The sequence below is a fragment of the Apium graveolens genome, chromosome 3 (genome assembly GCF_009905375.1).
Source record: "Apium graveolens cultivar Ventura chromosome 3, ASM990537v1, whole genome shotgun sequence".
NCBI lineage: Eukaryota > Viridiplantae > Streptophyta > Magnoliopsida > Apiales > Apiaceae > Apium > Apium graveolens.
Window position 1 is genome coordinate 173,936 of NC_133649.1, and position 23,082 is coordinate 197,017.

At 32.1% G+C, this 23,082-nt stretch overlaps 2 protein-coding genes across 7 annotated transcripts; both read right to left on the reverse strand.

Moving 5' to 3' along the window:
- Positions 1-1,191: 1,191 nt before the first annotated feature.
- LOC141711302 (auxin efflux carrier component 5-like) lies at positions 1,192-14,553 on the reverse strand. 3 transcript variants are annotated; one of them, XM_074513678.1, is made up of 12 exons: positions 14,366-14,553; positions 9,020-9,064; positions 8,192-8,263; positions 7,447-7,539; positions 6,939-7,099; positions 6,757-6,833; positions 6,568-6,644; positions 5,690-5,761; positions 2,866-2,918; positions 2,634-2,791; positions 2,021-2,153; positions 1,192-1,286 (listed from the first exon to the last, which is right to left on the reverse strand). In XM_074513678.1, the coding sequence occupies exons 4-8, from the start codon at positions 7,505-7,507 to the stop codon at positions 5,748-5,750; spliced, it is 390 nt and encodes a 129-aa protein (XP_074369779.1). In that variant the 5' UTR covers positions 7,508-7,539; positions 8,192-8,263; positions 9,020-9,064; positions 14,366-14,553; the 3' UTR covers positions 1,192-1,286; positions 2,021-2,153; positions 2,634-2,791; positions 2,866-2,918; positions 5,690-5,747. The 3 variants fall into 3 exon arrangements, with proteins under 3 accessions (XP_074369779.1, XP_074369778.1, XP_074369780.1); XM_074513677.1 differs by lacking the exon at positions 1,192-1,286 and having other exon boundaries at positions 1,721-2,153; XM_074513679.1 differs by lacking the exons at positions 1,192-1,286; positions 14,366-14,553 and adding an exon at positions 12,842-12,868 and having other exon boundaries at positions 1,721-2,153.
- Positions 14,554-14,886: 333 nt separating this feature from the next.
- On the reverse strand, positions 14,887-21,855 carry LOC141711303 (uncharacterized). 4 transcript variants are annotated; one of them, XR_012571305.1, is made up of 9 exons: positions 21,740-21,855; positions 21,583-21,627; positions 20,735-20,806; positions 17,826-17,878; positions 17,595-17,751; positions 16,982-17,114; positions 16,146-16,248; positions 15,353-15,527; positions 14,887-14,915 (listed from the first exon to the last, which is right to left on the reverse strand). XR_012571305.1 is itself a non-coding variant. In XM_074513680.1 (6 exons), the coding sequence occupies exons 3-6, from the start codon at positions 20,755-20,757 to the stop codon at positions 17,027-17,029; spliced, it is 321 nt and encodes a 106-aa protein (XP_074369781.1). In that variant the 5' UTR covers positions 20,758-20,806; positions 21,583-21,627; positions 21,740-21,855; the 3' UTR covers positions 16,682-17,026. The 4 variants fall into 4 exon arrangements, 1 of the variants encoding a protein (XP_074369781.1); XR_012571306.1 differs by lacking the exons at positions 14,887-14,915; positions 15,353-15,527 and adding an exon at positions 15,617-15,723 and having other exon boundaries at positions 17,595-17,732; XR_012571304.1 differs by lacking the exons at positions 14,887-14,915; positions 15,353-15,527 and adding an exon at positions 15,617-15,723.
- Between the last annotated feature and the right edge of the window lie 1,227 nt (positions 21,856-23,082).

The following is a 23,082-nucleotide window of genomic DNA, read 5'->3' on the forward strand; positions in this document are numbered from 1 at the left end:
AGGCTTCATCTGAGCCAATCACGGTCAGATGCTATGGCTTTAGATGGCCTACAACAGCTTCCTCAAGCAACAGCTGAAAACCAGGACACTGGTTCAGAAAATTATAAGAAACAAGTATATAACAAGATCAATAATATTAACCTTAAGGAACTTATTACTAGACCTTCTCATGTTACAGTCATGCACACCACTTCCATGAATAAGTAAAATATGTATGATTTAATATTGTCGGTAAAAGATCTAACAAACATTAACTATGTAAACCATTCAGAATGAGTTGTGACCGGTCTCCAATGGAGTAATTTGGAATACGTACCCAAAAAAATTGATACCTCAAAGGTACAAATGACAAAATGATAAATATGGTATTCAGAGTATCCATATGAGATTTATAACTCCAAATGTGAATACTTAAAAGGTAAAAATTAACTACTTTTGCATCAACCAAATGTGATTTATGCGTCTCGATGATGGGTAAGACACTATGTTTCTTAACCTCTCAATATGGTTGCACTGATCACATAGGTATTATGTTGGGTAGTATTTCAATTCTAGTGGGACTTATCTATTTTTTTTTGCAAAAAATCTATTGATTTTAGTTGCATGAATTTTTATAATAAAAATAAAATAATAGCAAATAATAATATCTAAAAAAATAACAACAAATATTACAAATCTTGCATTAATTTAAAAAGAATGGACAATTACCTGGAAACTATATGTCAACGAGGGAGGGGATTCATGGAGCATTTTCTTCATTATTTCTGCAAGTATTTCAGAAATTTATGAAGTAGAAGTAGCAGTTCGATAATAAAATTAAAAAAAATCACAGAACAAACTTAAAGATAGTAAAATAATTCAGTCAAATGGTCTAACTGTGCCACAATCATATGTATACACACACAGTATACACACACACATAGATAATCAAGATTGTATAAGTGAATAGAGTCTGGAAATTTCATATTCCTCCCTTCTATATATCTAAAATTGTTATACATTTTATGAGGAGGTTTACTGCACATATTTTCCTCCACTAATCTTAGTTCATAATTAAGTTTTTACATCCCTTAATTCGAAGAAGAGTGTCACTAAACGGGAGATGATGACAGCTATGCTCATTTATTGTGCACTATTGAAGTAAAAAACTAAGTACTAGGGAACCACACATAAGACTGTATACCTCATATTCAAAAGTAATTGCATATCCTTGTTCAGTGAAGCATTTTCAATCAGACAGGTTGTCTAGATAATCCAATGTTTTCAAACCTTCTATCCTCACTTCACTGTAAACCATATGAATTTTGGTCAGTCCAGGTAGCAGAAACAAAAGAGGACGAGCTAAATACTGTAAAATTCACTCCGGCAAGCCTTCATAGTATCAAGAAATCTAATTAAGCAACAAGATCGCAAAGTCTACATTCCTTCTCCTTTATTATTATGTGGCTAATGATCAAAATAACATTGAGAAGGAGAAGTGTCTAAATGGCACATCTGAAAAGCCTTCAAGTGTCACTTATGTAAAACATAACGCACACATGTGTTTCAACTCTAACTTAAATGTATTGTGCATGTACTAAAATGTGGAAGTAATTTAAACGTGTCAGTATGATCATTTTTCTCTCATATTGTGTTGATAAAAGGTAAACGCACTTAACTTTATTTCACCTACTTAAAACAAATGAAATGCTTTCAAAGAATATTAAAGCAGCGTTTAGCATAAGCCTCTTCTACTTTTAAGTAAGTAATATATTCCCTTAGAAACTAACAGTGAGAGGGAGTTGAAAATGTAGCATTGTACTCAGTAGCACCATTTTGGTGATATGCAAAAGATTACTAAATGACATACATACATAGCACGAAAACGTCAACCATTTACAAATAGCAGAGGTTTTAATAGGTACTTAAATGTCACTGCCAACTTAGCCCAGTCCTGTTTCTATGATCTTTGTTTTATTTCATGTCACAACACATTACAACCAGTGACAGAGTATTTAGGTTCAAAAATGTCAGTGCATACCAGATATCCGAAACAGACAAATATGTATGGTAGCCAAATGAGAAACTAAAGGCTGCTGTCAATGTTCCGGATGTGCGATATCATGTTGAGATTCCCACAAGATGAAAGAGAAACCCTAAGTCGAAACTCATAACTATGGAAGACAAAGAAAGAAAGCTGTCAACAAATTCATATTAATATATGTGGATTGATAATAATCACCAACATTCATGTACCCAAGAAACCATTTGCCTACAATTTTTACTGTCCTGCCATTTCTATACCTACAAATATGATCTTAGATGTGAAAACATATACACAGGCAAACTACAAAAGAGATAATACAACTTCACCAGGTACAAAATGTTTCTATAACCATAGGTTCGTATCATCTCAAAGTTATCAAACATGTGGAGGCGTCCATGGATCCAATCAGCATATAGCATTTGGAAACTTGCAACACAATCACTATCTTTTGCTGTCATATAATTTATTTATTTTTAAATACCGATTAAGGCCGTGTTGGTAAAGGGAAAAAAACAATATATCTGCAAAAAAGTACTTTTAAATAAACCGTGCGTAACTAGGATATACTTGTCATGTAAATTAATAGGAAAATACATCAAAAGTTAACCTGTAGGGCCACTGCTTTAAATCTTCCTCTGAAGTCTTTCGCGGTAATCCTTCTGTTTCTTGGGAGGAGGATTATGATCAACTCTCCATCCTTCGTTTCTTGCATGACCATTTGCTTCAACTGAAGCGGAGGAGCAAAACTAGAGAAAATTTTAAAACCTGCATCAAGTTATCGGTACTATGATTTCAAATAAAAAGACTGCAACGTGAATATAACGATAATTGGTATATACCTTGGGAAAACAAACAGAGATTCCTCCTCGCTTGCATTATAAGGCCTGGGAACCTTCAGAAAACATTTAGGAATATAATTAAGATTACGCTCGGTATTGTATATTAAGCAGCATAACTTGATTACTCAATCACTCACTCAACAAATACATTAACAAATACATAAGGCACATTTTAAACTTAAAACTATTCTCCGCCCTTTTGTTTATAGTTTCTAAAGTACATTTTTTGGTCATTCTGTAATGCACCACAACCCAGAAATTATATTCTCAAGAAAATTCTATCATGGATCACTTACAGAGAGGTATTTCAAAGAGCAAGTTGTCAATAGAAGCACTTAAACAGCAAGCCAAAAAAACAACTTAAGACTACAACCTAATTAACTACATAGATTGCAATTACCAGCAAGAAAGTCTGCACACAACCATTATACACTTCAATGCCAGAGGGCACAAGAGGCAGTAGTAGTGCAAGAAAGTCTACATGTTGTACACTTTAATTGTTGTACCACACAACAGGGAGAAGTGGTGTATGTTTTGAGAAACATAATTGTGGAAAAGTTTCAATATAATTTGTCATCCAAAGTTAGATGAGTCAAATTAGTTTGCCTAAACTCTTGATCGGAACATCGAATATTGGGTATTATTCTCTTAAAAGATTTTTATGTATGTTCTGCGTTTTACCGAAAGAAAATAGTGATTCATGTATTTGTGTAATGAGAAATATAAATCTTTTGCGATGCTGGTGTATTGTGTCAGAAATCGGATTACAGCTTATGAGTCGAATCCAAAAACATCAAATATAAGCAGAAGTGGAGCTCTGAGGTTGGTAAGAATAAGGTACTAAGATTTATAGAAGGGGAAGAAATAAAGGAGCCTGTACACATCTAATAATTCCTTGTTCTCTACAACAGAAGACTAGAAGGTCAAAATGAAGACCCTGATTAGAAGTTATCAAGACATTATATTTGAGACCTCATTCATCCACCAAGGTAAATTTCATCAACAGTCGTGGACAAATAACTAAATAAGACTATATATCTACAAATCATTACAAATCATACGGGCCAATAAGGAATTGAACAATTACTGAAGCGGAAAGTATTCAATTGGGAATATGAACAATTACCGAAGAGGAAAGAACTAAGTTCTCTACTATATATGCAAAAAGATTAATAGGGGCTTTAGAGAGATATTAAAGGGACTTGAGTAATTATCTTTATATTTGCTTTCTGCACCCATATATTATTCTGGGAATTACCGGATCCAGTAGGTGCAGCTGCTTTAAATAATTGGACTCGGGTACGGAGATTCAAACATATCCAAGTATCAGATTTGGCACTTTGAAAGATTTAGAACCTGGCGACACCATTTGGCAGTTGGCACAAATACGGGGACACGACATTTTTTTAATTTAAATTCATTGAATATAATAGGTAGAGTTTGGGGGCCAGAAACTGAGCTAAATTTTTTATTAGGTTATATATGCTCCTATCATGTTTCAATGTTCTATTTCCTGTAATATTTTCCTTATTGACATTTATTTTCAAGTATTACTTATAACCAAAAATGAATGTGGACGGTATCCACATTCATTTTTGGTTATAAGTAATACTTGAAAATAAATGTCAATAAGGAAAATATTACAGGAAACATATTCAAATTCACCTTTAAAGCACCGGTAGATCTGCAATTATTACAGGAGGGATGCTTTTTACGGCAAATTTCGAATATTTTTTGGCGAGCTACAATTATTTTCCAGTAACAACAAAGTAGGATTCAGTTTCAAGACCATATATTAAATAATACTCATCTCAAATAATGCAGTACAAATAATGCATTATAAATAATACAGTTTCAAGACCATATATCAAGTAATGCAGTACAAATGATGCAGTACAAAGTACAAACACTATACTCGCTCTCAACAAAAATCAAATTGTAAACTGAAATTATAAACTATTAATTAAAAACTCCTTTTCTTGAATTTGATTTTCTACTCTCAATTTATTTATACTGTTTTAATTTTGCAGGTGATTAGATTTAAGTTTCCATTTTAGGGCTTTCATTTTAGGACTTTCAGTTAGGTATACATCTCTAACTAGTCTAACTGATTACGGCTTCAATTTATCTTTCTTCCATTTAGTCATATGTTTAGCATTAAAGGGCAAGTGTATCCTGCGATTCTACCTGTTGAAGATAAGAAAGTTACTGGTAAGGTTTGTTTAATAATGATAATCCATCTTGACTTTCAGCCTGTATAACATTAATGATATATAGCCCTCTATAGTATTAATAATTTCCATTCTTTATGTAGTTATGAACATTTAGATATAATCTTCAAATTACTTACTTCCATGTGTTGATTCTTTTACTATTATCATAGAATTTTTGAGCAATTTGCATCAGGTTACATAGGTTTCCATAGCTTATCTAATGTAAAAATTCACATTACCCGTTGTTCTAATAACTGAATCTTCAAAAGCAATAATGTTTTTCATATGCATATCATCACTATGTACTAATCTGCAAGTTGTAATTATATTTAGGAATATCAAGTTGCCTCACTTTCTGATGGGGATTATAAGAAAAAAAAATGAAAGAAATTATTTATGAACTTGATTCGGGAAAATTCCATTGTCTGCAAAATTACAGAGTATGTGCGTATTGCATTGATATATGAAATCATTAGTACGTGGTCAACATGCCTGCTGCTTTATCCTCTTTGTTGCTTCTTGTTTATGTATGCACTAGTCAAAAAGAGAACTAATACTAAACATACAGATTGGTTTTACAAAAACAAAGTTGTAGCCAGTGTCCTACTTACCAAAGCTTGTTGCTGACCTGCATTCTCTTCTTGTAACACGTTCAGTTTCGCTTCCAAGTCATGAGTATAAGCCTAGCCATTCAGAATATATGAAAACAAACTTTAGAAACAGACTTGGTGTGGCCCTTTTAAAGACCATGGTTTTAATCTAACATATTTACGTAGTCATACTGATTTTTTGTGAATATTTCTTCTTAAATAGAAATTATAACAAAATATTTTTTTTCTGCAACCACTTAACAAAGCACTAAGTATCACCACTGTGCATCTTCCATTTTAGGCTCAATCGATTATTAATCATCATCCCAGATGATCCAGTACAATTGAAAATATGATACATGAGAAAATTTACCATTTATAGAGGTGGATCGCCCCTTAAGAATATATGAGTTTCGGCCATAATCATATACAAAAATGGTAATATATCTTAATATAACTAAGCGGACTTGATACTTATGGCTTATATAATGGTTAACTAGACACCTCAAGGGAGATCCCCTAATTCTATTTTCTTTTCGAATAAGGTTTCTCAAGCTCTAGTCTAAATATTCTACTTGACTCATTAATTTATTCAACTACAGATTCGACTCATTAATATTCAATTGAACTAAATAAAGTAAAAATGTTCAAGCCGATAAAACATAAATTGCTCCCACCATAACATTCAATTAATTACAAAATCACACTGTGCGTATAAATAAAAAATAGCAGTTAAACCAATAGAACAATATCAGATCAAACACAAATTTGTATTAATATATATATTTATATGACTGTATTTATATATATATATTAATGTATTACTTGGGTTTTAAGTAGTATAAGTTTGCAGATATCTAAATACAGGAAAGAGTTTCAGTGGCAAAAACAGTAATTACCCATGGCTAATGCAATCGATATCTTGTCTATATTCTTGAGCATAATAGAAAGATAAGTATGCTGGAGGAAGTGTCGCCTGAAATAACATTTACAATATATGTGGTTAGATCGCCATTGAACAAAATCAATTTGTTAACACTGAGTTTATAGTTTATACGTATCATTTCAGTGGCAAAAACAGTAATTACCCATGGCTAATGCAATCGATATCTAGTCTATATTCTTGAGCATAATAGAAAGATAAGTATGATGGAGGAAGTGTCGCCTGAAATAACATTCACAATATATGTAGTTAGATCGCCATTGAACAAAATCAATTCGTTAACACTGAGTTTATAGTTTCTACGTATCATTACGAAATAGTCAGTACCTGGATTATTGCTGCCTTTAACATTTCACCATCTAATCCTAAATAAAGACAGGCAAGGCCCCAACAAATTGGTCCCATGATAAACCTCCAAAGGATGCCGGTAATAGGGACTCCAATCGACCAATTTTCATCTATCTTTTTATTAATTGCCATGAATATACCTGAAATATGCATAGCAGTAAGCAAAGCATATATATGAAGAGAATCTGGCTATATGTAAGGATGTCTACAACAAATTCAGATATTATATCTAATCAGGAAGAGTCACAGATTAGATTATAATGTGTAATAAATCCGTCCTAAATAACCTTAATTATTTTTTTAGTGAAGGCTTGCAGACTTGCAACTGCTATCTTCAGGTAACTAAACCACTTTCCTTATTAGGCACTGATCTGTTCTTTTACTTGGCCTAATGTTCAGATAATGTGTGTGTGTGTGTGTATGTGGAATTGCATGTAGCTATGAAGAAGTTACACGATGGACTGGGGAATTAGTGCTTTGAACTTACCCATGCAAAACATGTAAGTGCCCACGGCTGCTTTCGACACAATCAAAATACATCCCTCCATAGTCCATAATGCTTGGCATCTCAAAATGCAACCTGAAGCATAATTACCATCCAGAAGTTAGCATGATGATAACATAAAAAACCCATTAATAATATCTAATTTTAATTGTCAAAGGATCACTGGTTGGCATATTTCACGAAAAGTGTCTATATTTGAATGTACGCATGTGTATAAGGTATGGGAATTATAGGAAAATCTCTATACACAACTAACAACGATAATTAGAGCTACTATTATCATAGAACTTTTGAGCAATTTGCATCAGGTTACATAGGTTTCCATAGCATATCCAATGTAATATTCACATTACCCGTTGTTCTAATAACTGAATCTTCAAAAGCAATAATGTTTTTCATATGCATATCATCACTATGTACTAATCTGCAAATTGTAATTTTATTTAGGAATTTCAAGTTGCCTCACTTTCTGACGGGGATTATAAGAAATAAAAATATGAAAGAAATTATTTATGAACTTGATTTGTGAAAATTCCATTGTCTGCAAAATTACAGTGTATGTGTGTATTGCATTGTTATATGAAATGATTAGTACGTGGTCAACATGCCTGCTGCTTTATCCTCTTTGTTGCTTCTTGTTTATGTATGCACTAGTCAAAAAGAGAACTAATAATAAACATGCAGATTGGTTTTACAGAAACAAAGTTGTAGCCAGTGTCCTGCTTACCAAAGCATGTTGCAGGAGTGCATTCTCTTCTAGTAACACGTGCAGTTCCGCTTCCAGATAGCGAGTATAAGCCTAACCAATCAGAATATATGAAAACAAATATTAGAAACAGACCTGGCGTGGCCCTTTAAAGACATGGTTTTAATCTAACAAATTTACAGTCATACTTATTTTTTGTGAAATTTCTTCTTGATAGAAAGTACAACAAAATTATTTTTTCTGCACCCACTTGACAAAGCACTACCCACTTAAAAATAATCATACAAGTGAAAATATGATCATGAAGAAATTTACCATTAATAAGGGTCGCTCGCTCCTTAAAAATATACGAGTTTCCGCCAGAATCGTCTACAAAAAAAGGTAATATATCCTAATAAAACTAAGCGGACTCGATCCCTATGGCTTATATAATAGTTAACTAGACACCTCAAGAGAGATCCCCAAATTCTATTCTCTTTTCGAATAAGGTTTCTCAAGCTCTAGTCTAAATATTCTACTTGACTCATTAATTAATCAAGTTTAGATTCGACTCATAAATATTTCAATTGACCTAAATAAAGTAAAAATGTTCAAGCCGATAAAACATAAATTGCTCCCACCATAACATTCAATTAATTACAAAATCACACCGCACAAATAAATAAACAATAGCAGTTAAACCAATAGAACAATATCAAATCAAACACTAAATTATTCGAGTACAACTAACAATGATAAATAGAGCAATAAATCCATATCGAATCGAAGATACTCAAGCGTAACAAAACAAAATAAAATTATACAGATAATTTATAAAATTAATTAAGTCGCAATAAAATGAAGAATTACCTGGAAACTACACATGGACGGGGTGGAGCACTTTCTTCATTGTTTCTGCAAATAATTTCAGAAATGAAGAATTAAATAATAAAAAAACATAAATTATACTCAGAAAAGATTGTATAAGTAAATAGAAATTCGAAATTGACACCTTATACTCGATTTCACCTTTAAATTTGGTGAATTTGGTCAGTCAGGATGCCCAAAAGGCCCGGGCTTGGACCTTTAAATTTCAGAACCCGTTAGATTCTCAAGGCGGATTTTACTGATTTTTTGGGATGTATTAAATTGGATTGGATTGGGCTTTTTCTAATTTAAATTAAATCGAGTTTTATTAGAAATTCTAAAGACTATATAGGTTAGCAACTAAATTATTACAAAAATGTATTATTTTGCATAAAATATTTTATAAAAACACAACTTTATTGAAAAAATTTAAGTTGGGGCAAAAATGGACGTGTTTATAAAATATTATGTTTTATAAATGTTATATATATATATATGTCTTTAAAGTGTTAGGAAATGAATAATACACAGAGGGGAGGGGGTGAATGTGTTTTACTGTTTTTGTGCTTTTCTTGAATGTTTTGGTTAATCAAAGTAAATTAAATCTTATAGTGAAACGTGTTCATGCAGAATTTAAGCTTGCAGAAAATAAAGAACACGGATATTCAAAACTCACTTAATTTTATATTAAAATTAAGACTGTTTTGCTACAAAATTTCTAGGCTCTTTGTTGATAAAGAGCTTAGCTTCTCCTTAAGAGTGTTACAAGAAATTTGATCTGAATTGTTACAACTGACTAAAGGACCAGTGTTAACTTTATAACTTAGTTAACTGCTGGTTTAAACAGTGTACAATAAGACATGCTGTTAGCTTTTCTAAACTATCACTTGTCATTGCTATTTATAGAAAAAGTAGATCTTCCAATTCTGGCCTAGCATATCTTTAGCATCCTGTGTTCACTTTGATCTTCCTTTGTCAGTTAATCTTTACCATTGATCTTGCACATTCTTCAAGCTTCTTTTTGTACACTTGTCAATCCAGCTGGTTGGATTGTTTGTTGATTGTTTATCTTGAATATTGAACTGGTCTACGATTCTGTACTTTGAGAATTTTACTCGATATCTCCAGTTTAGGCACATAGAGATCTTGACATCTCGATAAGTATAATGACTTATCGAGATCTCTAATACTCTATATTTAGTTTAGCCTGTAGAGGTTTTCAGTTCTCTATAAGAGAATTTTAGCTTGTCGAGATCTCTAGTTTTCACATCTTCACTTTGACTTATCGATAACTCTTAGTTCTCTAGTAACTTCTTGACTTGTCGATATCTCAAAGTTCTCTAGTCAAATTTAACTTGTCGATATCTCAGAATTCTCTAGTGAATTTTGACTTATCGATATCTCTGAGTTCTCTAGTGGAACTTGACTTATCGATAACTCTGAGTTCTCTAATGAATGTAGACTTGTCGATAACTCTGAATTCTCTAGTGAAGAAATGACTTGTCGATATCTCTAACCTTCATGTCTTCTTGACTTGTCGATATCTCTCTGAGTTCTCTAGTAGCTTTCCTGACTTCTATATAAGCTATTATGGAGTTCTCGAATGACTTCTCTATAACATTAAATCTGTGACTTGTAGAGATCTCGACTTAGAATATTTTTCTTAAAACAGCTTTATTCAACTCCAAGCTTCTTCATAATTCTTCTAAGGCATGATCTTCTTGATCTTCTTCCAGATAGAATTCTTAGGCTTGATACTGTTTATAGAAAAAGGCTCCAATCTGCTCCTTTGATATTTTTACAGACTTTAAATGTTACAAGTACAAAATACAAATTGAGATAACAATATAACTTACTTAGGGTTGACAAAATGTCTTCGTCTTGTTAAAGTACAGGCATATCTCTTACAACATAAAGTATTATTTATATTCATAATAAATGTAAATATATAAAAAAAATATTAGAATAATCAAATTTTAACCGGGTTTTTAATCGGGTCAGGCCGAGTACGTAAATATACATATAATTCTGAAATTATTACTTTATATTTTAGTTGGGCCCTTGATAACTTTCTAATTTTTTTTATCTGATACTCTTAGCGAGAATATTACTTTACGACTGTGGCCCAAATTACGATTGACAAAATTTATACCTAAATAAGGTTATAACTTTATCCGATATTACTTAATACAGGTTTAAGTGTAAATATAACAAAAAGATTACGGTCTGCATGATCAGCCTGTACTAATACTCATGCTGGCCGGTGAGCATTTTTTCTGTTAATTAGCTGCATGTCATAACTAAAAAGCTTTAAAATCAATTACAGAAATACCAATTCACATTTCTAAATCCATCAACTCATCTCTCCGTGAAATTACAACATTCCTATGGTTTATGTTGTTTCAGCAAACACCAAACAAAATATGTTTTCATCACCTACATCTTTCCGAAATATTGCATGCAAATCAAAAAATGTTGTAGGTAACTAATAATATCCATGACAAAGATCTATGGTGGACAATTATTGTTGAAGTTAATAGTAACCAATAATTAAAATAACTTCTCTCTCTCGCATGAGAGTCGGCCGCCCTAATTTCACCTAACCATATCCGCCCTACCTTCTTTTTCACCCTTTCTACCTATCTCTATCTCCATATTTATCTTCATCCCCTACTTTTATTCACTTTTTCTTTAATAAAATCGAGATTTGTTTTACAAAACTCGAAAAATCCATTACAGTTATTCACTTTAATTTTCAGATATACTAAGGTAAAAGCTTGGATTTTATAATAAAATTCAGTTTTTGCATTCAAAATCTCTGGTCTAACATATTATAATTTGGTGTTATTCTGAGATTTTTGAAGACAACAGTCATTTAAGCCCAATATTGATGCCTAAAGTCTAAATTGGATTCAGTGCCCCACTCTCACTCCCGCGGCCCAAGCCCACTCATTGTCTACTTCAATATTTGTTCCATATGACTATATCACATATATTTTTCAAGTATGTTTTGAAATTTCAAGTCATATTTTTTTTGACAAAAATGTTTAAAGGATTTTAAATCTGAGTAACAGTTCATGATTTAATAGTTATGAGATTTTTCTATATTTATATAGTTTTAATACAACGTTGATTTTGTGGAGTTCGAACTTCGGCGCCTCAAATATGGGTTTATTTCTAGTTATCTACTTAAATATCTAAATTAATTATATCAACTATAAAATATTACATACAAGAGCACCCACGTGTAATTTACATGACATTCTTATTATATAGGAGTTAAAAACTAACAGGACGGAACCAGAAATAAAATTTACGGGAGACCAACTAATATTTGAAGAAACCAAATTACATTATTTTATATTTTTTTTCAAAATTTAACACTAAAATTTTTGCGATCTTAAACAGTTGACAGATACCCCCCCGAGACTCCCTCCAGTGCCCTCTAGTTCTCCCTCTGAAAACTAGGTCAAGCTTCTTGCAGTAACAAATTGCAGAAGATAAATAAGAATATTAACCAGGTCAAGCTCAATGCAATGAGTGACAGATAAGAATATCTATTTTTTATAGATATTGCATGTTAGTTATATTATTTAGAAAAAATCTGGTTAGTGCGTAATTTCGTATCACTTTAAAATTTTAGATAGACTCATAATATGGCGACCCTTTTTGATATAATTGGCGAAGGATGGGTTTTGGGATTGTCTGACACACATGTTAAAAAATTATTTTAAGATATAATAATTAAACTGAAACAAATAAACATTATTATCTAAGTTTGAAAAAGAAAACATTACAATCTATAATGTTAACTAGAGAAATAACCTTTAGGTCAATCTCTAAGAATTCTAGCAAATTATAATCTGATGACTGGTTTGGAATCACGCATCAACCATATTCACGTCTTCAACTATATTTCCTTCCATTGCGACGTTGAAGCATTCCCCACAAAAAACCGTGCTTGTACTTGTACCACTTTGTAGTTAAAAAGAAAAAATCATTATAATCAAGCACATGCTATAATTATGCTATAATTAGGTGCTGTATACATGATTCAATACTTCATCAAATGAATTTTAACTTTTTATTACGTTCAATATACTTCTGTTCATTTCATATGCATATACATAAGCAATTTGGACAACATATCTCATGGATAATCACCTTTTTCATTAAGACGGACCACAGGGCTCTTAAGTTTTTGGTTGAGCAGAAAGTGAGAAATTGGTTGCAGCATAAATGGATAAGAAATTGGAGTACAATTTTAACAATCTTTACAGTAAAGTTCAAGAATAAACTGTTGCTGATGCAAATAGTCTTTCTCTCTCTCTCTCTACATCAGAAAAACAGAAAACTACATGTCAAGGCATGTCACTGAATTTAATAGTGTTGTCATAGATTTAGTATTTTTATAGCAGAGAATGACAAATTATAGCATTTAGAAAAGAATTCGCACAAATATTTAGCCAGAGGAATATTTGGTTGGCATATAATAGAATTACTTCATCCAAGAAGCAACTCGAGAAGTTTTAGTGGGAAAAGTTTCCTCAACTGTTTGCACATCAATATCAGCATACAAATTCTTAGGTTCAGTATCTCTAGTAAGCTTAAGACCTGACTAATAGACATTGCATCCAAATTACAATTGTAAGCTGAATTTAATACAAGCATTTTATTGGACTTCTCCAGTTGTAAATTAAAACGTTTTACATCTACATTTCACAAATTCAAATTCCAACACTGTCAATTACTCTATGAATTAAAAGGTGTTTATTCAAATACCAAGTACAACAAGAAGATGGAAATTCCTATTTAATTTATGGCGCTGTTAGTTTAATTTTACATTAAACAAATACTCTACGCCCATATTCGACAAGAAAGTTTATTCTAAAAATTCTGTACGGCCATCATCAGGGGATAGAGTAGCGTCTACATCTGGTACAGGAAGTTAAGAAAAAGGTGGACAAACCAATCAGAGAAGCACATTTATTTAGTGAACATTGTTAAAAAGGAGCCTTTACACATTTAATATTCCTTTGTTTTCTACAACAGAAGACTAGATGGTTAAAATTAAGACCCTGAATTACAAGCTAGCAAGGTATTATATTTGAGACCTCCTTTATCCACCAGAGTAAATTCCTTCAACAGTTGTGAAAAGGTAAGACTATATATCTAAAGATCATATGCCAATTAGGAATCTGAACATCGCCGAAGCGGCATTCAATGGAGAATATGAACAATTACCGCAGGGGAAAGGAACGAATACCAAGTATTTATCTACTATATATGCAAAAAGAAAATAAATAGGGTCTTTGAAAAAGATGAAGAGAATAAAGTAATTATCTGCACCTTTTGCTTTCTGCACCCATGTACTATTCTGGGCACTACCGCATCTAGTAGGTTGCAGCTGCTCTAAATAATTGGATGGACATTAAAGAACAATTCACAGTAATAATATTTTGAGGCTTCATCTGAGCCAATCACGGTCAGATGCTACGGATTTAGATGGCCTGCAACAGCTTCCTTAAGCAATTGCTGAAAACCAGGACACTAAGGTTTAAATACTTTAACACTAAGGTTTAAATACTTTAACACTATTTATATTAGTAAAATTTGACTACTTTTGCATCCACCAAATGACGTTTCTTAACCTCCCAACATGGTTGCACTGATGACATCAGTAATATGTTGGGTAGTATTTCTATTCAAGTGGATTTGTTTTTGCAAAAATTCTATTGATTTTAGTAGAGCATGAGTTTCTATAATAAATTTAAAATAATAGCAAAAAAGTAAAATCTAAAAAATAACAACTGCAACAAATATTACAAATCTTGCGTTAATTAAAAAAGTGAAAATTACCTGAACACTATTTTCTTTATGGAGCATTTCTTCATTGATTCTGCAAGTATTTCGGAAATTTATGAAGTAGAAGTAGAAGTTCGATAATAAAATTTTAAAAAAAACACAGATAAAGATAGTAAAATAATTCAGTCAAATTGTCTAACTGTGTCACAATCATATGTATACACACACATGGATAATTAAGATTGTATAAGTGAATAGAGTCTGGAAATTGACACCTTCTAGATAACAAATTACAACTTCAAATCAAAATGAATTGTGGAAATCCTAAGCAACAGAGATACATTTATATCTAACTGTTGTAGGAAAGTCATGACTAATTATGCTACTTATCTGACTAATCTTGTGCATCTGTTTTACGTTTAACATATATATGACATGCATTCTTCTTTTATTAGGACATCAATAATATTGTATTGATTTAAAAATATAGTTTATTATTTTCATTCCAACAAAATACGGCCAAAATCTTACCAGTATCTGGTAACCCATTTTTTATAAATGTATCTAGTAGGTTGCAGCTGCTCTAAATAATTGGATGGACATTAAAGAAGAATCCGCAGGAATAATATTTTGAGGCTTCATCTGAGCCAATCACGGTCAGATGCTATGGCTTTAGATGGCCTGCAACAGGTTCCTCAAGCAACAGCTGAAAACCAGGACACTGGTTCAGAAAATTATAAGAAACAAGTATATAACAAGATCAATAATATTAACCTTAAGGAACTTATTACTAGTCCTTCTCATGTTACAGTCATGCACACCACTTCCATGAATAAGTAAAATATGTATGATTTAATATGTCAACGGGGGAGGGGATTCATGGAGCATTTTCTTCATTGTTTCTGCAAGTATTTCAGAAATTTATGAAGTAGAAGTAGCAGTTCGATAATAAAATTTAAAAAAAATCACAGAACAAACTTAAAGATAGTAAAATAATTCAGTCAAATGGTCTAACTGTGCCACAATCATATGTATACACACACCGTATACACACACACACATAGATAACCAAGATTGTATATGTGAATAGAGTCTGGAAATTTCATATTCCTCCCTTCTATATATCTAAAATTGTTATACATTTTATGAGGAGGTTTACTGCACATATTTTCCTCCACTAATCTTAGTTCATAATTAAGTTTTTACATCCCTTAATTCGAAGAAGAGTGTCACTAAACGGGAGATGATGACAGCTATGCTCATTTATTGTGCACTATTGAAGTAAAAAACTAAGTACTAGGGAACCACACATAAGACTGTATACCTCATATTCAAAAGTAATTGCATCTCCTTGTTCAGTGAAGCATTTTCGATCAGACAGGTTGTCTAGATAATCCAATGTTTTCAAACCTTCTATCCTCACTTCACTGTAAACCATATGAATTTTGGTCAGTCCAGGTAGCAGAAACAAAAGAGGACGAGCTAAATACTGTAAAATTCACTCCGGCAAGCCTTCATAGTATCAAGAAATCTAATTAAGCAACAAGATCGCAAAGTCTACATTCCTTCTCCTTTATTATTATGTGGCTAATGATCAAAATAACATTGAGAAGGAGAAGTGTCTAAATGGCCATCTGAAAAGCCTTCAAGTGTCACTTATGTAAAACATAACGCACACATGTGTTTCAACTCTAACTTAAATGTATTGTGCATGTACTAAAATGTGGCAGTAATTTAAACGTGTCAGTATGATCATTTTTCTCTCATATTGTGTTGATAAAAGGTAAACGCACTTAACTTTATTTCACCTACTTAAAACAAATGAAATGCTTTCAAAGAATATTAAAGCAGCGTTTAGCATAAGCCTCTTCTACTTTTAAGTAAGTAATATATTCCCTTAGAAACTAACAGTGAGAGGGAGTTGAAAATGTAGCATTGTACTCAGTAGCACCATTTTGGTGATATGCAAAAGATTACTAAATGACATACATACATAGCACGAAAACGTCAACCATTTACAAATAGCAGAGGTTTTAATAGGTACTTAAATGTCACTGCCAACTTAGCCCAGTCCTGTTTCTATGATCTTTGTTTTATTTCATGTCACAACACATTACAACCAGTGACAGAGTATTTAGGTTCAAAAATGTCAGTGCATACCAGATATCCGAAACAGACAAATATGTATGGTAGCCAAATGAGAAACTAAAGGCTGCTGTCAATGTTCCTGATGCGCGATATCATGTTGAGATTCCCACAAGATGAAAGAGAAACCCTAAGTCGAAACTCATAACTATGGAAGACAAAGAAAGAAAGCTGTCAACAAATTCATATTAATATATGTGGATTGATAATAATTACCAACATTCATGTACCCAAGAAACTCTTTGCCTACAATTTTTACTGTCCTGCCATTTCTATACCTACAAATATGATCTTAGATGTGAAAACATATACACAGGCAAACTACAAAAGAGATAATACAACTTCACCAAGTACAAAATGTTTCTATAACCATAGGTAAGTATCATCTCAAAGTTATCAAACATGTGGAGGCGTCCATGGATCCAATCAGCATATAGCATTTGGAAACTTGCAACACAATCACTGTCTTTTGCAGTTATATAATTTATTTATTTTTAAATACCGATTAAGGCCGTGTTTGTAAAGGGAAAAAAACAATATATCTGCAAAAAAGTACTTTTAAATAAACCGTGCGTAACTAGGATATACTTGTCATGTAAATTAATAGGAAAATACATCAAAAGTTAACCTGTAGGGCCACTGCTTTAATCTTCCTCTAAAGTCTTTCGCGGTAATCCTACTGTTTCTTGGGAGGAGGATTATGATCAACTCTCCATCCTTCGTTTCTTGCATGACCATTTGCTTCAACTGAAGCGGAGGAGCAAAACTAGAGAAAATTTTAAAACCTGCATCAAGTTATCGGTACTATGATTTCAAATAAAAAGACTACAACGTGAATATAACGATAATTGGTATATACCTTGGGAAAACAAACAGAGATTCCTCCTCGCTTGCATTATAAGGCCTGGGAACCTTCAGAAAACATTTAGGAACATAATTAAGATTACGCCCGGTATTGTATATTAAGCAGCACAACTTGATTACTCAATCACTCACTCAACAAATACATTAACATATACATAAGGCACATTTTAAACTTAAAACTATTCTCCGCCCTTTTGTTTATAGTTTCTAAAGTACATTTTTTGGTCATTATGTAATGCACCACAACCCAGAAATTATATTCTTAAGAAAATTCTATCATGGATCACTTACAGAGAGATATTTCAAAGAGCAAGTTGTCGTTAGAAGCACTTAAACAGCAAGCCAAAAAAACAACTTAATACTACAACCTAATTAACTACATAGATTGCAATTACCAGCAAGAAAGTCTGCACATAACCATTATACACTTCAATGCCAGAGGGCACAAGAGGCAGTAGTAGTGTAAGAAAGTCTACATGTTGTACACTTTAATTGTTGTACCACACAACAGGGAGAAGTGGTGTCTGTTTTGAGAAACATAATTGTGGAAAAGTTTCAATATAATTTGTCATCCAAAGTTAGATGGGTCAAATTAGTTTGCCTAAACTCTTGATCGGAACATCGAATATTGGGTATTATTCTCTTAAAATAATTTTATGTATGTTCTGCGTTTTACCGAAAGGAAATAGTGATTCATGTATTTGTGTAATGAGAAATATAAATTTTTTGCGATGCTGGTGTATTGTGTCAGAAATCGGATTACAGCTTATGAGTCGAATCCAAAAACATCAAATATAAGCAGCAGTGGAGCTCTGAGGTTGGTAAGAATAAGGTACTAAGATTTATAGAAGGGGAAGAAATAAAGGAGCCTGTACACATCTAATAATTCCTTGTTGTCTACAACAGAAGACTAGAAGGTCAAATTGAAGACCCTGATTAGAAGTTATCAAGACATTATATTTGAGACCTCATTCATCCACCAAGGTAAATTTCATCAACAGTCGTGGACAAATAACTAAATAAGACTATATATCTACAAATCATATGGGCCAATAAGGAATCTGAACAATTACTGAAGCGGAAAGTATTCAATTGGGAACATGAACAATTACCGAAGAGGAAAGAACTAAGTTCTCTACTATATATGCAAAAAGATGGGCTTTAGAGAGATATTAAAGGGACTAGAGTAATTATCTTTATATTTGCTTTCTGCACCCATATATTATTCTGGGAATTACCAGATTCAGTAGGTGCAGCTGCTTTAAATAATTGGACTCGGGTACGGAGATTCAAACATATCCAAGTATCAGATTTGGCACTTTGAAAGACTTAGAACCTGGCGACACCATTTGGCAGTTGGCACAAATACGGGGACACGATATTTTTTTAATTTAAATTCATTGAATATAATAGGTAGAGTTTGGGGGCCAGAAACTGAGCTAAAATTTTTATTAGGTTATATATGCTCCTATCATGTTTCAATGTTCTATTTCCTGTAATATTTTCCTTATTGACAATTATTTCCAAGTATTACTTATAACCAAAAATGAATGTGTATGGTATCCACTGTAGATTTCTTCTTTATACACTACGCATATCTATAGTTCTACTTGTGGTTGACTGTATTGTCTTCCATCCCCCATTCATTTTTCCCCATCCCTCCATCATCTACCCACATCTGCAAACATATTCAAATTCACCTTTAAAGCACCGGTAGATCTGCAATTATTACAGGAGGGATGCTTTTTACGGCAAATTTCGAATATTTTTTGGCGAGCTACAATTATTTTCCAGTAACAACAAAGTAGGATTCAGTTTCAAGACCATATATCAAATAATACTCATCTCAAATAATGCAGTACAAATAATGCATTATAAATAATGCAGTTTCCAGACCATATATCAAGTAATGCAGTACAAATGATGCAGTACAAAGTACAAACACTATACTCGCTCTCAACAAAAATCAAATTGTAAACTGAAATTAAAAACTGTTAATTAAAAACTCCTTTTCTTGAATTTGATTTTCTACTCTCAATTTATTTATACTGTTTTAATTTTGCAGGTGATTAGATTTAAGTTTCCATTTTAGGGCTTTCAGTTAGGTATACATCCTAACTGGTCTAACTGATTACGGCTTCAATTTATCTTTCTTCCATTTAGTCATAGGTTTAGCATTAAAGGGCAAGTGTATGCTTTCGACACAATCAAAATACATTCCTCCATAATGCTTGGCATCTCAAAATGCAACCTGAAGCATAATTACCATCCAGAAGTTAGCATGATGATAACATAAAAAAACCGATTAATAATATCTAATTTTAATTGTCAAAGGATCACTGGTTGGCATAATTCACGAAAAGTGTCTATATTTGAGTGTACGCATGTGTATAAGGTATGGGGATTATAGGAAAATCTCTATACACAACTAACAACGATAATTAGAGCTACTATTATCATAGAACTTTTGAGCAATTTGCATCAGGTTACATAGGTTTCCATAGCATATCCAATGTAAAATTCACATTACCCGTTGTTCTAATAACTGAATCTTCAAAAGCAATAATGTTTTTCATATGCATATCATCACTATGTACTAATCTGCAAATTGTAATTTTATTTAGGAATTTCAAGTTGCCTCACTTTCTGTTGGGGATTATAAGAAATAAATATATGAAAGAAATTATTTATGAACTTGATTTGTGAAAATTCCATTGTCTGCAAAATTACGGTGTATGTGTGTATTTCATTGTTATATGAAATGATTAGTACGTGGTCAACATGCCTGCTGCTTTATCCTCTTTGTTGCTTCTTGTTTATGTATGCACTAGTCAAAAAGAGAACTAAAAATAAACATGCAGATTGGTTTTACAGAAACAAAGTTGTAGCCAGTGTCATGCTTACCAAAGCATGTTGCAGGAGTGCATTCTCTTCTAGTAACACGTGCAGTTCCGCTTCCAGATAGCGAGTATAAGCCTAACCAATCAGAATATATGAAAACAAACATTAGAAACAGACCTGGCGTAGCCCTTTAAAGACATTAGAAACATTAGAAACTTATTTTTTGTGAAATTTCTTCTTGATAGAAAGTACAACAAAATTATTTTTTATGCACCCACTTGACAAAGCACTAAGTATCACTTTACATCTTCCATATTAGGCTCAATCGATCATTAATCCTCATCGCAAATAATCATACAAATGAAAATATGAACATGAAGAAATTTACCATTAATAAGGGTCGCTCCCTCAAAAATATATGAGTTTCCGCCAGAATCGTCTACAAAAAAAGGTAATATATCCTAATAAAACTAAGCGGACTCGATCCCTATGGCTTATATAATGGCTAACTAGACACCTCAAGAGAGATCCCCAAATTCTATTCTCTTTTCGAATAAGGTTTCTCATGCTCTAGTCTAAATATTCTACTTGACTCATTAATTAATCAAGTCTAGATTCGACTCATAAATAATTCAATTGAACTAAATAAAGTAAAAATGTTCAAGCCGATAAAACATTAATTGCTCCCACCATAATATTCAATTAATTACAAAATCACACCGTACAAATAAATAAACAATAGCAGTTAAACCAATAGAACAATATCAAATCAAACACTAAATTATTCGAGTACAACTAACAATGATAAATAGAGCAATAAATCCATATCGAATCGAAGATACTCAAGCGTAACAAAACATAACAATAAGATCGCATTGAATTAATTAAATCACAATAAAATGAAGAATTACCTGGAAACTACACGTGGACGGGGTGGAGCACTTTCTTCATTGTTTCTGCAAGTAAATTCAGAAATTCAAATAAAAATGAAGAATTAAATTAAATAAAAAAAACATAAATTATACTCAGAAAAGATTGTATAAGTGAATAGAAATTCGAAATTGACACCTTATATTTAATAAAAAGGGAGCTTGAGAGATTGAATCTTACGAGGCAGCTTCGTGTACAAAGAGAGGTCGATCGGCTGCAACGCGATTTCACCTCCAAAATCATGATTCTATGAAATTCCTAAACGTATATATAAATAGAGTAAAGTTCTATGGAGCCCACCTTTTAATTGGAGTCCTCGGAGTACATATATGTTCTGCAAGTAAAATATAGCTTAAAATATTGCAAAACATTTTATTTTTCGACAAACATCACTATTCTATTAAAAATCTTGTAGATTGCATACATTTTACAAGCAGGACATTGCAAAAATATATTATTCTACAAAATATGTTTAATTTGCAGAACATAAATGTTCATGTTGCAGAACATATTGCAGAACATACATATTGTACTGTAAATATATGAGATTTGAATGATTTTGTTGAAGTTATGCTATTTGTGTAACATGTTTTGCAAAATAACACGTTTTACAATATATTTTATTTGCAGAACGTAGATGGACTCCGAGGACTCCGACAAAAAGGTGGACTCCATAGAACTCAGCCCTATATAAATATACATATTTGGTCGATGCTGATATTTATACATATGTCAGTCGGATGCCCAAAAGGCGCGGGCTTGGACCTTAAAAAGCCCTGCCTCCGGGTTGGGCTTTTCGGAAAATTTCAGAACCCCGTTAGATTCTCAAGGCGGATTTTACTGATTTTTTGGGCCGTATTGAATTGGATTGGGCTCATTTCCGATTTAAATTAGATCGACTTTTGTTAGATATTCTAAAAACTATATGGGTTAACAACTAAATTATTACAAAAATGTATTCTTTTACATAAAATATTTTATAAAAACACAGCTTTATTGAAAAAATTTAAGTTGGGGCAAAAATGGACGTGTTTATAAAATATTATGTTTTATAAATGTTATCCATATATATATATATGTAAATATATATGTCTTTAAAGTGTTAGAAAATGAATAATACACAGGGGGTGAATGTATTTTACTGTTTTTGTGCTTTTCTTGAATGTTTATGGTTGATCAAAGTAAATTAAATCTCACAGTGAAATGTGTTCATGCAGAATTTAAGCTTGCAGAAAATAAAGAACACAGATCTTCAAAACTCACTTAATTTTATATTAAAATTAAGACTGTTTTGCTACAAAATTTCTAGGCTCTTTGTTGATAAAGAGCTTAGCTTCTCCTTGAGAGTGTTACAAGAAATTTGATCTGAATTGTTACAACTGATTAAAGGACCAGTGTTAACTTTATAACTTAGTTAACTGCTGGTTTACACAGTGTACAATAAGACATGTTGTTATCTTTTATAAACTATCACTTGTCAT

Excerpts from the sequence above, each read along its gene's own strand:
- LOC141711303 (XM_074513680.1), bottom strand. The coding sequence starts at position 20,757 with ATGCACTCCTGCAACATGCTTTG. Across the intron at positions 17,879-20,734 it reads CACTCCTGCAACATGCTTTG|GTTCCCAGGCCTTATAATGC; the intron begins GTAAGCATGACA and ends TGTTTTCTGAAG. Across the intron at positions 17,752-17,825 it reads TCTCTGTTTGTTTTCCCAAG|GTTTTAAAATTTTCTCTAGT; the intron begins GTATATACCAAT and ends AACTTGATGCAG.
- LOC141711302 (XM_074513678.1), bottom strand. The coding sequence starts at position 7,507 with ATGGAGGGATGTATTTTGATTGTGTCGAAAGCAGCCGTGGGCACTTAC. Across the intron at positions 7,100-7,446 it reads CACTTACATGTTTTGCATGG|GTATATTCATGGCAATTAAT; the intron begins GTAAGTTCAAAG and ends TGCATATTTCAG. Across the intron at positions 6,834-6,938 it reads TAAAGGCAGCAATAATCCAG|GCGACACTTCCTCCATCATA; the intron begins GTACTGACTATT and ends ATGTTATTTCAG.